At 37.3% G+C, this 14,081-nt stretch overlaps 1 protein-coding gene across 7 annotated transcripts in view; it reads right to left on the minus strand.

The window, feature by feature from the left end:
* Positions 1-14,081, minus strand: part of MICAL3 (microtubule associated monooxygenase, calponin and LIM domain containing 3) — a 162,388-nt gene that overhangs the window by 45,050 nt on the left and 103,257 nt on the right. For all 7 annotated transcript variants that reach the window (XM_035346355.1, XM_035346365.1, XM_035346381.1 and 4 more), the window contains one exon: positions 2,495-2,690. In XM_035346355.1, the coding sequence (XP_035202246.1) occupies positions 2,495-2,690 (196 nt within the window). The remainder of the gene's footprint in view (positions 1-2,494; positions 2,691-14,081) is intronic.

Raw genomic sequence — 14,081 nt, forward strand, 5'->3', positions numbered from 1 at the left:
TGGCAAGGTCGCTGTAACCGAGTATTAAACCAAAACTGCAGATGACATTCTGAAAGTTACTGCAAGTTAAAGCCAATGAAGGCACTTAGAGAGTTTTCTCAAATGCTGTGTAGTCAGAGTTTGGTTGCTTAAACAATTTTTCCCTCTTGAGGAGTTGATGCCTAAGCAAGATTAATTCTCTTTTGAAAAGATATCCTTTGAATAATACTTTCTGTAAAATTTTTCTGCAATGTGTATACCCATGTGTACATGCATGTATGTGTGTAGGGAAGCTGGGCACCCAATGCAGAGCCTGATTTGGAGTTCATACCCAGGTGAACCTTGAAGCCCAATCCATTGCTCCGTAAGACACAGAGGGAACAAGAAGTCCTGCATTTCCTCAGCCTACCCTGCAGTTCTGCACCGAGACAGTGAAGATGATCAAATCAGGGCTTTGGTTGGCTTGTTGCAGGGATATATATTTTTTTCTTTTGTTGCTGAAAATGTGGTGAGACTTTTTCCCTTTGTTTTCTGGTCTTTCTATGAAATATCAAGGAGTGGATACAGCTGAACAGAAGATAACAGATAACTGTATCATCTAGAAAACTCTCTCTTTGACGTTTGCCCACACACTTACCAATGCTGTAAGTAAATTGCTTGCAGTGTTTGGATTTGGGACAGAATTTTTTCCAAGTCAAACTGACAGGCAATTTAGTAACTTTTCTCCTTCCTTTCTATAAAAGAGTGTGAATTGCCCATTAAACACTGCTTTGCACAAGCAAAATCTAATAATTTGGTCTATTACAGACACAAATACCTAGTTCAATTCAAGTTATGAAGATGAACATATACAAAGACAGCTAAAGGTAGCAGCTTATGTGAGGAAATGAAGCTACCGAACCTAATGGTGTAGGTATTCTTTCCACAGTCTTACAAAACAACTGTTGGAAATGACCAAGAGCTTCGTATCCCAAAATACCCAAAGTTCCACTTTTTAAACTCTCTTATTTGGAAATTTTCTGCCATTCACTGACCAGGCCTACAGAGTTTTGATTTATTGAAATCATGACCAATAATAATTGGGCATCATACTAGTGAATATTGGTTTAGAGCTATAAACATGGAGGACCATCAACCTCACAATATTATTAATGCCTAAACTGTCTCAACAGATTTAAGTCCTAGGCCTGACCTGGGAGCTAAAGGAGGGATGAGTAAAGCAAGCAGAGTTTTCATTTCCCATTAAATAGTCCCATGATTATTCAACCAGATGCTTCCAGTTCCCAATTGTGTAAAATATGTCAAAATAGCATATTCTAAAGAAATTACTATGTTAAGAAATTAACCAAAGAGTATTATTTAAGTTTTGGAGAAAACTGCTGTACAAGTTATTAGCAGTTCCCAGGCCCAGAAGGTCCCATTGAGCTACATCTTCATGCATCCAAATATACATGCTCTCTGTCAAGAATCATAGAATGTCAGAGTTCAGGCTATTAGTAGTTTTCAGATGCTGCCCTTTCAAATTTAAAGATATATAAATGATAGCTGCTGTTCAACCTAAATCCTGTAAACATTTTAATGAACATAGCTGCATTCTTCACTACACCAATTCAGTTCAATTTCACATGCATAAATATAAAGAATTTCTTATACAGCCCTATTCATGTAGGTAATGCATACACTGAGTATGTTTGTAGGCTCTAATGCTGTTACAGGCTTATCTGAGTTTACTTCAAGAAGAGTACTGTGCAGACTGAAAGCTGAAAAGCTAAGGGTTGTTATTGCTACAAAGAAAAGTAGATTATTAGAAACCACTATTAAGAGACTGAGAATTCAAAAAGTGTGAGATTAATTATAAAGTTCAGAAGCATTCTTCATCAAATATTCTCTCACTGATTCTCACAGCACCTATTTCCATCTGCTCTATTTGCAAATACTTGGATCCTAATATGTTTACACATCCCTTTGCAGATAAAGGAAAATTTGTAAAGGTGCAACATACTTTTCAATAGGCAAAAGTACTGCTTCAAACTAAGGTCTCTTAGGCTTTGCGTCACCACTCAGTCAGAATTACGTGTGTCAAGCTTGTGTCTTTGAACTAAAAACGTTATTAAATTGTGATGCAAAATAGACAGAAGTTAACTTTGGAACCCACTCCCATTTGAAACCTGTGTTCTGCTTGCTCAAAAGACTCATTTGTCTTTAATATCATTTTCAAAATAAATTAAATATTTTTTTTTCTTTCCAACTTAGGACTGAACTTCATGTCATTATGGTACTATAGTTATCCATGGCACTATGGTTCTATAGTTATAAGAATGCTAGTAAGTCATTTAGAAGAACAGAAACTACAATGTAAAATATTTGTGTACATACATGAAATACTTCCAAGAACTTTAGGAAGAGCAACCTGGCAAACCATATGTTAAAAACAAACAAACAAAAAGCTAAGGGAACAACAGGCTACAGTTTGTTGGGACAGTTATAAGAAAGCTGATGGACACTGTGTACTAACCTGCTGGGCACATCCTCTTCTGTTCCTTTGTCCAACACGCTGCTGAGGTTATGCTCTGCTAGCGTCTCTTCAGGAACCTCTTCTAGTTCTTCTTCCCGCTGCAGCGACAGTCGGTAATTCTCCAGCTCAATTCGCTCAGGTGTGCCACGCAACCGCTTAGCGAGGCTGGGCTCTTCCAGCCCATTTACATTAGGACCTAAAGAATAAGTCAGTGAATAAACAAATGCAACAGTCAGGACTGTATTTTTTTTTAAGGAAATTGAGCAATTGGGAGAAATAGGACTTGAGGCAGAGGGAGGTAAATGAAGTGAGAAAATACCTTATGCCATTATCCTGTTCACCACTACTGGCAGAACCTGCTGGGGAGCCAGACTGCAAAAGGGAACCTTAGTGTTTTTGGCTAACAGATGCTGAAAAGAATGTTAAATCCTCCTCACTGAGAGAAAAAATAAGGATGTTTTAACGGCACTGGAGCCTACACCATAAATACTGGGGAAGGCCTGGCCACAGGCTGGACGTATTCTCTGAGACCAAGTAGGAAAGCCATGGGACAAGCCTGCTGCATGATGTCAAAACTGTTACTGGTCAAGCCAGGTAGGTCTACAGAGTTAGAGAGCACGCAAATATCACTAATACTTAAAGACGTTGAGAGGGAGGGGATGAAAAAGTCACGTTTGGAATGAGTTTTCAAACTTTCTTTGGACTTGAACTTATTTATTTTTTAAACAGAGTTTGAGAAGAAATGAACCACAGGGAAAAAAGTACATGAGATGTTCGCAAGCACAAACATCATGAGTCCCAGAGAATTGCAAGGGCATGTGAATCAGACATTTGGAGAAAAGTATACAGAAGCTTCATTCACCGTAGCACTCAATTAATTAAATTCTAACCCACACTCACCTATCTTTTTAAAATTCTAGTATTTTAGCTTAAACAGAAAGCCACTGTTTACCCTTACGTAGCTTACTATTTACTGAGCTTAATCTTTCCTAGCTTCTGTTTTGCTACGCTAAACAAACCGAGCATTCCTCTCATGAGATAAGCTCTTCAGTGCACTGATCACCCCCTAGGTCTCTGCACCTGTCCCTGTTTGGATTAATCTTTCCAGAACCTGCATGATCAGGATTGCACACAGCTTTCCAGATGAGGTCTTATCAGTGTAACATACAGCCCTGCCAGAAATCTCTCATCTGATACACCCTGAGAACACATTTGCCTATTTATATGCCACATAATACTGGTGGCTTTTTGTTTATTGACTGATATTCAGATCTTTCTCCTTCTCTGCTTTCAACTGATAAGCACCTTGCTGGTAGCCAAATCACTTTCTTGGTGCATGACCTGGTACTTTCTACTATTACATTCCTATTTTTAATACTACAGTCCACACCATTATGCAGTTCCTAGCGTATGACAAGCCTATCCTCCTCTGCATTGATGAGGACTTGAAATGTTGCCTCAGCAATGAACTTTGTTAGCAGATTTTTCCTTTTTGGCTAGTAACCTTAGCAAAAGCAATACAAAGATCAGTCCCCAGATCATTTTTTTTTTTTTTTTTTTTGAAACTCCATAGTCTGTGGGTGTTACCCAACTCCATTAATTCCGTTTTGAATAAAACCTCTAAACTCTCATCTAAGCCAGCTCCTCAGCTACTTGACACTTCATGTACTACCCCCACATTTTACCCAGCTTAAATAATTATTTCCATGTGCCAGCTTTCAGGTACTTTACTGAAGTCCAATTTTTGGTTGCACTGCATTTCCCTCATGGAGGTAATCAGTTACTTCATCAATAACAGCTGTCAGGCTCATCTGGCACAGTCTTTGGTGAATCTGTGTCACATTTTATACCACTTACCTTCATGAGGTCAAAAGACTTCATTTGCAGAACTAGCAGTTCTTATTTATTCCCCTCAAAGAAGGTGTTTTATCTGTTGTTGAGATTAACAAATCTGTACTTGTTCAGATTACCCTTTTTCAAAAAATATTTTTTAATATGCACGTCATACTTTTGTCACCCAGCAGTCACATAGCATTACCCTGAATTTGACCAGTCAGGGTGCATCAGGATAGCCTGATTTAAACATAAATTGATACCAAAAAGCTCAGTTTCACTGTACAGTTTTTCCAGTTTTCTGAAATAAAGATTATTTGGTCTCATTTTACTTCCACACATACAATATAGTAACATTTAAATTTTGCTTCCAGCTTCATTGGGTTAATTTCCATTTCCAAACCTTGCTATATATACACTAACATCTTTTGCTCCCACCTTCAATGCCACCCTCCCAACTGAAATTGGAGGCCAAATATCCACTTGCTTTCCTGGCTGTACCTAAAACTGCATTTAATCTCAGACTCATCCTCTGTGGACCCACTCCTGTTTTTCCTCATCTTGCTTGTACTTAAATACTTGCAGAATACAGCTGCTTGTTTTCCTCTCCTATACAAGTTCAAACCCAGCCCAAGCTTTGGCAACATTTATTTTATCCTCACATGTTTTGACCTCCAAGACAACTTCTGTTTTCTTTCTCTGCTCTTTGCAGTTTATCAGTTTATTCCCGTAACAGCCCTTATTCAGGACAATTATTCACCCCGTAACATCTCAGTCTCTCACACAAAAGACTACCTAGGCCTTGCCATAATTAGTGGCGTTAATTTCCAATCCCTCTCCAATAAGATAAAATCTCATGAAGACAACTGCCAGGAGTGCTTTTCCCTCTTGCTTGAACCTTTCTATGTGGGCAAGTGGCTGCTGTGCCCTTGGCTGTAACTACCGGGGTTATTTATGGTATAAACTGCAGCTTGCTCAGGTGGAAGGAGGGAGCATTACCTTCCATTTCCAGGCACACAATGGTCTCTACTGTTTCCTGCTGCTAAGCCTTATGTTGTATTAGTCCTTTCAAAGTTTAGTGGCACTGAACTGCCTCCTCAGCTGGGATTCACATTTCATTTCATTCTCTCTAGATGGTGATAGCACCTCAGCCAAATCTATTTTTATGATCTGTGTTACATTCCCCAGCCCTGAGTTCACAGTAACAGGGGAACTGACCTGGAATATTGCTCTGCCAGTTCTGGCTGACATGGAAAAACCAAGGATTCTGGGTAATGGAAGAACATCAAGGTGAAGGTAAACAAAGAAAGAATTCACCAAATCATCATAAAACAAGAGTTTTTCTACTTGGAAGTCTTTATACACAACACAGCGCAGAGCTAGGCTCAGCTATTTCCAAAGAAATCTCTCTTCACAGGCTGTTTTTAACTTGTTCTCTTCTGATACATACCCCAACATAGCTGGAATGTCCACAAGCAGAAAAAAAGGATGAAAACTAGAAGAATACTGTTTTTTTGTTTGTTTGTTTTGTTTTTGTTTCATCTGAGATTTCAATATATTTTTTTTTTTAAAAAAAAAAATGTTAAGTTTTTTTTGCGTTTTGTTTGTTTGTTTGTTTTTTGGTCAGCCTTTTCAAAGAAGAGTAAAATATAAAATGTCATTTTCATATAATTAAACCACATGAATGGAATACTGGAAAAAATAAAAGAAAAAAAGAGATGCTTGGTTCACTGCCTGGGCTGGAGACAAAGACCAGTATCAATAACTCTAAGGTGAAAAGGACTGAAAATCAAGCTGACATCCATTTATATGCATTTCACCAGCATATATAATCTTTCAGGCATGTTATTCAATAAAAATAAGTTATCATTAACCTTCCAATCATGAAGACCCTGTACCAGTATAACATGTACAAAGAGAATCAAACCAATTCTACCACAGTATAAACAGTTAATTGTGGCCAAATGAATCAATAAAACTGTGTTAAAAATTTGAAAAGATGAAAAATCTACCTAAACTTAAAGCTAAAAGGATGTGGTCAAGCCAGGATATCCCGTAAGCTTGCTAAGGGCTCTCTGTCTTAAAATCCCAACAAAGTAAGAAGAACATTCCCAGCAATTTTCAAATTCATTTATATATCTACACACTTCAGATGCAGCATTGGTCATACACCTCCAACTTACTTTGCACATAAACCAGCTCTCCATTAGAGAATGCAGTCCAGAAGCTCAACTGATTACCAACATCAACAAGGGATCTGTAGAAGTTTGGTCTATGTGAACACACTTTGCACACAACACTTGGTTTTGTTTCTAAAAGATGTCTGGAAGGCTAGCCACAAAGCCACTGTCAAACTTGTTACCAAATGTGAAACAGGAGAAACGCTACTGATAGCCAACTGCCTGCACCATGAAGTCGTCCGCTATCAGAAGGAAAGCATTACAGTTCACAAACCTACCTAAGGGAAGGTAAGGGACAAAAGTAAGCAGGAGATACAGGTTTAGTTAACATTACAAGATGATGAACAATTTGCCCACATCAAGTTATAGAGTCAATTCATTTGACACTACCCAAAAAAAAAATGCATAGGGGAATTTGAAGATGCCCAACCCTTATTTCTTCTAAATACATATGGTGCTGTATGCATGGGCAAGGTCTGTTTCAATGCAGTTCATGTAGATGCTAAAGCTTTGCTTTTTAATGTTCCTCCAGAGAGGAAAGGTGCTTCTCTCAAATTGTCATGTTGTATTCCCCAGGCTATTTTGTAGCGTGCTAGTGGGAAACAGTTGCAGAGTGCATTCATTATCCATTATCTGACATTCCACCTTGTCAGTGCATTTGGGCCCAAAGCCGAAAGTCTGAAATCGGTCACAACTGAGAGAAAAGGGGCTGATGAGGCTACATGTGCCAGAAAAATGCTATGTTATTAGTTAGGGAGGGGAGCTACCTGAAAGCCAAGAGCAGTTTCTCATGCAACCAACAGATCAGTTAAAAATCCACAAACAACATCCAAAATAGGATACATTTTAAAATCTGATTCTTTACTTTGGAAGAGCAATGGGCCACGAACAATACATAGATCATCCAAATGGAACTGTTTTTCCTAACAGGACGGGCTGCTTAGCTGTTGCATGAAAGCTGCCAGAGTCAATTATTCTCAGCCTTGACATGGCCTGCCTCCTGTAAAGAAAGTCATATGAACAGAGATAACATTCCTACACTGAACTGCTCCTTGCCTTCCTGAATGTGTCCTTTTCTTCGTCCTGATTTCAGCAACTTTGGAGACTACGGGAAGGTCTAAGAATTTCCTCTTGTGAGAGTATCCCATCTCTGTTTTCCCCAGATTATTCTCATGAACCAGATGAAACCTTGCCAGGATTACTCCCTGATATAACACTTGCTGAAGATATATGACAAAACTAGGAATCTGAGAACAATTAATTTTCCCCCCAAGGGAAACTACCTGCCTTTGCCTAAATCATTTCTGTGTCATTGTACTAGAACTTGTTTTTCATTAATCATGCAGTACCTCTGCACTTCATTTTCTTAGTCAAATCTGATAAGACTGCAAGCTCTCCAAGGTAGATGTCATGTCTTGTGAAATATGGATTTAGTAGTTTGCACAGATTCAGATGGGGCCTCAGGGACCCACAGCAACTCAAATAAAAGAATCTGAGAAACACTTGCAAAAGAGGGAATGAATTAATACATTTCTCAGGAGAATCTTCATTCTGGATTTCTCAAATCTTGTGCTTTTGTAATAGTCTGAAATGCTTTACCTGTTTGTTTTCAATCCTCTTTTCCAATCTCTTGGATTACTTCCTTCACACAAATGTTTGAGAACACAGATATCTGTATCAGATAAAGCAACTGCCATGGATACAACGTCATATCACATATGACAAAATACTGAGATGGAAGATAGAATTTTTTGTGGGAGTTTAAAAGCAATGCAGTGAACACAGGGTAAGATATGCTGAATGTCCTCAGATTCCATTGTCATTAATCTGTAAGAAATATCTTTGAGGTTAAGGTTTCTGAAGTTTGCTTGCATTTCAACAAAAATTATCACTGAGTTATGTAGAAGATCATTCAAATGACCTAGAATAGCATTTTTGGCATCTCATTTTTCATTTGTTTTAATGTCAGATTGAGTTTCATTTTATTCCCCAAAAGTTTCACCTTTGTTCACTTTAATTCCTTTAACTGCCTCTTTGTACTTCAGCTCCACTCCTCACCTAAGGGCCTCAGAAAGTTTTACAAGTATTAGCATATTAAAACAAACCTATTTTGGAAGTAGGTAAGTGCTGCAGAGGCACTGCACAAGTCCAGACACAGAGATTAAATACCAGCAAGTCAGTCTCACAGCAGATTAGTGGCAGTGCCAGAAACAGGATCCAGAATGCCCAGCTCCAACCCTTTTCTCTCAGCTTCACCTTAAGTGAAGACAGAATACTTTGAAGTAAGGAAGGGACTAACAAATGTCAGATATTAGGCATCACAATTATATGGTTTACACAAGCAGGAGGAGCAAAGGCACCTCCTATGAGATGTTTGTTGTGCTTACAGCACAGAGTACACCAAAACGGGGTGCTTAGTACTGACGTGCACACGCTGTTGGGTGCTGTACATACTGAAACAGTAAGTCAATTAGGATATCCCATTTAATTAAGTGCAACTGATTTCTTTGAGAGACATGGCCAGAAATCCTTTCCTTAATCCTCTCCAAAGTTAGTATCTAGCCACTTAAGAATTTTGGTACTGCACGATATGAAATACACAGAACATATAGCTGCTAAATCTAAAATGACCTACAGAAGTGCATTAAATAGGGTTTTTTAAGGCTAGGAAGAAGTTTGAAGTTTTTAAAGCCAGATGCATCCACTCTTTAAAATTTATCTTCTCTTTTAAGAAAGGTCTCTAGAAAACCAGCAGCAAGAGCCCCTGCAGGATGGGCGAATTCTTTTCACTGCTTGTTCACAAAGCCTCACATCACATACTGCAGAACTGCACATTTCCTGGTTGCATCCCCTGAATTTTGATAAGCACATCCACAAAGCCAAAAGCATAATAAAACACCTGCTCAAACAGAGAAAAGTGCATTTATCTGAACATAAATACATAATAGTCATCAAGTGTCAAAGTTATTTTGATGTAATGTCTCAATGTTCTCTCTTACTATCCTAGGGTATTCTCAAATCCTCAGGGAGCCTGAATTATTCAACTATATTGGGAAGTTGTCAAATCTTGAATTTTGTCTTGTCTGCATTTCCAGCTTGTTCCATATCATGTTCTGCTAAACATAAAAGCTCTAAATTCAAAGAGGACAGTACAGTAAGAAAGCAAAATCTATTCATAAGTAAAACATCCAAAACATCCATGCACAGGATTCAAAATGAGCTCAAACCAGAAGATGACCCTACTTAAATTTGTCTCTAATACACATGCATCAATCTCAACAATAAATAATACCTAACTAAATTTATAAAAGATGTGCCTGAGACCTCTACTAACCCCTCAAATCTCAGTCCTCAAACTGTCACCAAACCAATTCATCCTAGCAAATCTGGGAACTAAACAGAGAAACAGGGAGATTAAACTGTACACACACAAAGTTGTTTTATTTAAATATCCTCTGATGCAGAAGTACCCAATAGGGAGTTATTAAAGAACCAGCACAATTTCTAGTGCAGACCAAGAAATTTTAGAGCCTACTTGATTCAACAGCACACAAAAATCAGTGAGATTCCTGTTGATATAATACTGGCTTCTTAAGCAAAGAAGAGCAGAGAAGAAGCACTCAAAGGCACCCCAAAACCACTGTCACGTGTATGGGAATAACTCACAATAAAATATTCAAGGAATTCTGAAATGGTAGAAACCATAGATACTGTAGAAACAAACTTAAGACGATGCAAGTCCTCCTCCACAACCTGCAGCTACAACTAAGTTCTTCATATCTCCGATACTGTCAGTAAAGGTGGAAACCCATTCTCTTCACACTTACAAATGTGAACTGGACTGACTAGTCAATGGAATTAGTAACTTAGAAATCCATCTTACTGATGTTGCAATATTTCTCCCCTGCTCCCACACTATTCAGTTAAAACAGACTCGTAGAATTGTCAAAAAAAAAAAAAAAAAAAAAAACTGACAAAATGTTGCTTCCTACAGCACTGGTAGAGCAAGAGCAAAACAGCTGACAAGTTGATCGATCTTTCTTCATTTTTAGTGGAAGCCAGCAAAAGTGAATATATTAATCAGTTTTATTTCAAGGTCATCTTTAATTCACATTTGTGACTTGAAAACAAGTCAAAATTCATCTGCAGCTTAAACCATAAATTATGTTTGAGAAATACGTGGTGTTTTTCATAACAAATGCATGAGGTTGTATTAATACATAATGAAAGTTTAAAGCTCAGGACATATTTTAATAATATAGAAAAGCTGTCTTCACTACAGCAGAGGTATAGAACAATCCAGGAATATATTTCTGGACTCCTGGAAAGAGTCCAGTGTTATAGACAGTGGGTGGAGAAAATAAACTGGGGAAAGGAGATATTAAGTCACTTAATCCAAGCCCCAGTGTACACTGCTAAGCTTCATTCTCCTTAATGCAGCTTTTCTAGCAGAGAACGTTAACATTTGCACAGATTCAATTTTCACTGATGTTTAAACAGGTTAAAAGTACTAGGGAGATGAAACCCCTACATCAACTTATATTTTTTAAGTTGGTTAATTATTGGTATGTCCATTATCCAGGAATATTGGTAAGTCAATAATGTATTGCCTATCATTTTCCATTTTGTTGGTATCATCTAAGATGTCTGAGTTCTCTCCAAGCATTTTGATCAGCTCTATCATTTGTTGCCTGGCCTTGTTTCAATTTTCTGAAAGAAACTGAGTGTGGGAAGGATGAAGAGCAGTAAAAGATAATCTAGCTAAAGATTACTTTGCAGGGATAAATTTTGTCCTGCCAACAATTAAAGGTATATTACCTCAAAGAGCCACCTGGGATGAGGTACACCCAGGAACTTTCATGGAGAAAAAGGAAAAGAGAGAAAGGCCACACTGTATTCCAAAACCACCTTGACTTTGGCTCAGGGTTTTTCCCCTTTTTAAAGTGACGTATGTTACGTTCCTTTGAAATTAATATTTAAGAGTGACTGTCCAGTAATTATCTTATCCAAACAGTAACCTCTTTTATGTTGTTAGAAAAAAAGTTTCTCCTCTACTACATAAGACTTTAGAGAGCTTGTTCATAGTGGCATCCATTTCTCACCACTTGTACGTAGCAGCCTTCTGAAATCTCTCATTTCACCAGGAGGTATCAGACAAGGTGATTCCCATTGTGCAAATAACAAAAAGCTGAACCAAGGGCACTTCCATCTAAAAGTACCAGAGGAATCTATCAATACAAGGCAGGCCTATTTTTTTTTTTTTTTTAAATAGAAGTCTGCTCTTCCAATTCCATCTTGGATCCTGGAAAATGTTTTCACCATTAAAGAATGAACAATCAGGAACAAGAAATTTAATCATACATAATAATAAAGCTTGGAATACCAAATATTTTCAATTTCCCATTCAAATTGCAATCAGATTCAAAACATAGCTTTAGAATGGATATCTTCTTTCAAATACTGAACTAACCAGTTTCTCTTCTGCTGCAATTTACAACAGAATTTCATAATTACTGGATCTCAGAATATATTTAGATACTAACCATGTCCTCACTTGAATTTCTATCATTTTTTTTCAAGGTTAAGAATTGCTGATAATGGAACAGGCTGAAATCTTACACTGGCAATTACAGGAAAATATATTGGGGAATACTTGTCCTAAGTAGAAGTTGCACACACTCCAATAAACATCAGCATCTGCTCCCCTTACTCTCTTGCGTACTTTCCTAATATCTGCATTTATCCCACCTGCTCTTGTGTAACTTGTAAAGCAATTGAATATTCCAAGCAATCCAGAGCTTCATACGTTAGTGGGAATTTTTCTGAAGCTAAGAAAACTATTACATAGGTATATAGCCAGGTATTTTCAAAATCTATGACAGTTCCAAAACAAAGCTTCCAAAAGACCTAATTGATTAAAGATAACATACACATCAGTTCTAATGTTTTAAATCACTGAGTTACCGAAGCCTGAAAGTATCTGAAACATCTCTTGGGTACAAAAAAAAGTCTGTTTTTAAACACTACTGCCCCCAGGCCATCAGATAAACTTCTGTAACAGCAGAAAGGACAGTTATGAAATTTTCCAAAAAAAGAAAACACAGCCTTCTGGGATGACAGCAAACATGAGAAATGTCAGACTAAACATGCATTTTTGAGAGAGGCTGTAAGTAACTAAACAGAGCATAGAAGTGCCATCTCGTCCTTAAAGAGCATCTGCCCTGTTTTGTTTTGAAAGCCTAAGATAAGCTCTACATTGCTATGATCAGCTCAACAACTACTCCACCTTTCTCCTTATCACACTTCATAGAAGCAGGAAAACAGGTTCACTGTTAACTCTGTGGTATCTGTTCCTTCTCTTCAAATATCAAATTTATTTTTAAGTTTGCTTTTGTCCCCTTGCTTCCCCTTTGTATTTGAAGATATATTACCACCTGCATATCTTAGTATCTCATGCTGTTGTCCACAAGCAGGTGGTAAAACTGCTACTGTCTTGTTTTAATTATTATATTCATAGATATTTATTCACTCATTTTATTATTTTTGAAGTACTTCATGCCTTCTCATCACTGTTACAGAAAATTAGAGGAAAAGATCTACATGAAATAGTTATGTTAACTTTCTACCATATGAGATGAAAAAGATTATTTTGTCAAAAATGTGAAACAACTTGTACACAGCAGGCTTTCTACACTACCCTAGTGTTGGGTGTTGCAAAAGAAATCATCTATGCCAGTGTTTCTCTTGACAAAACTGCTACCAAAATTAATCTGATTAAGTAAACTGTTTTGGGATGCATGGTGGAAAACACCTTAATATTCCTTAAAGCTCAAATCTTACAAGGAAGTTTCCAAATGCCTCAAAAGGCTAATTCAGTTGAGCTTCAATTGAAGTAATTCTATTTTGAAGGAAATAAAGCATTCACATTCCCCACAGACTTTTGTGCATTCTTAATGGTTCACTACCTCAATGTTTTAAAGTGATTTACACACTAAGTATGTTACCTTGCTTTTAAAGCTTGTCCTTAATATAGTACTATTTAAATTGTGAAGTTCAGTCCTTCCATTTCAGCTCTGGGGTAAATAAATAGTAGTTAGCATCCACATAAGATTTTCTGCAGATTATTTCTTTGGCAACTACAAGTGAGGATAGTAACTGCAAAAAAGTACACATGACAGCTCATTTTCCTTATTTGTAGGACAAAGATAATATTTAATCTATTTAACAAGTACAACAAGCCATAAATAATGTTAAAGACTCTCAGAAGCAATGGATGCAAATGAGGGACAAATCTGTGAGAGTCAAGACCCTAGAATAACATTCTGGAAAATCAATGTATTCTCTTTACTGAATTAAGGCAAGGAAGCATGTACACCCAGCAAGAACATAGCCCAACCCAAATCTTCTACTTTCCTTCCTCATTTTTAGGCCAGTTCATTTGCTTAACAAAGTTTAAAAATAATCGTATTTGACAGTGTGTTATTTGGGGCTTTACTTATAGAATAAAATTTCCTCTAGATTAAATAATTTTAAGGTAAATATTCTAGGTTGGAATGGGAGTGAGGAGAAAGCGT

Source organism: Oxyura jamaicensis, chromosome 1 (assembly GCF_011077185.1).
Source record: "Oxyura jamaicensis isolate SHBP4307 breed ruddy duck chromosome 1, BPBGC_Ojam_1.0, whole genome shotgun sequence".
Taxonomy (NCBI): domain Eukaryota; kingdom Metazoa; phylum Chordata; class Aves; order Anseriformes; family Anatidae; genus Oxyura; species Oxyura jamaicensis.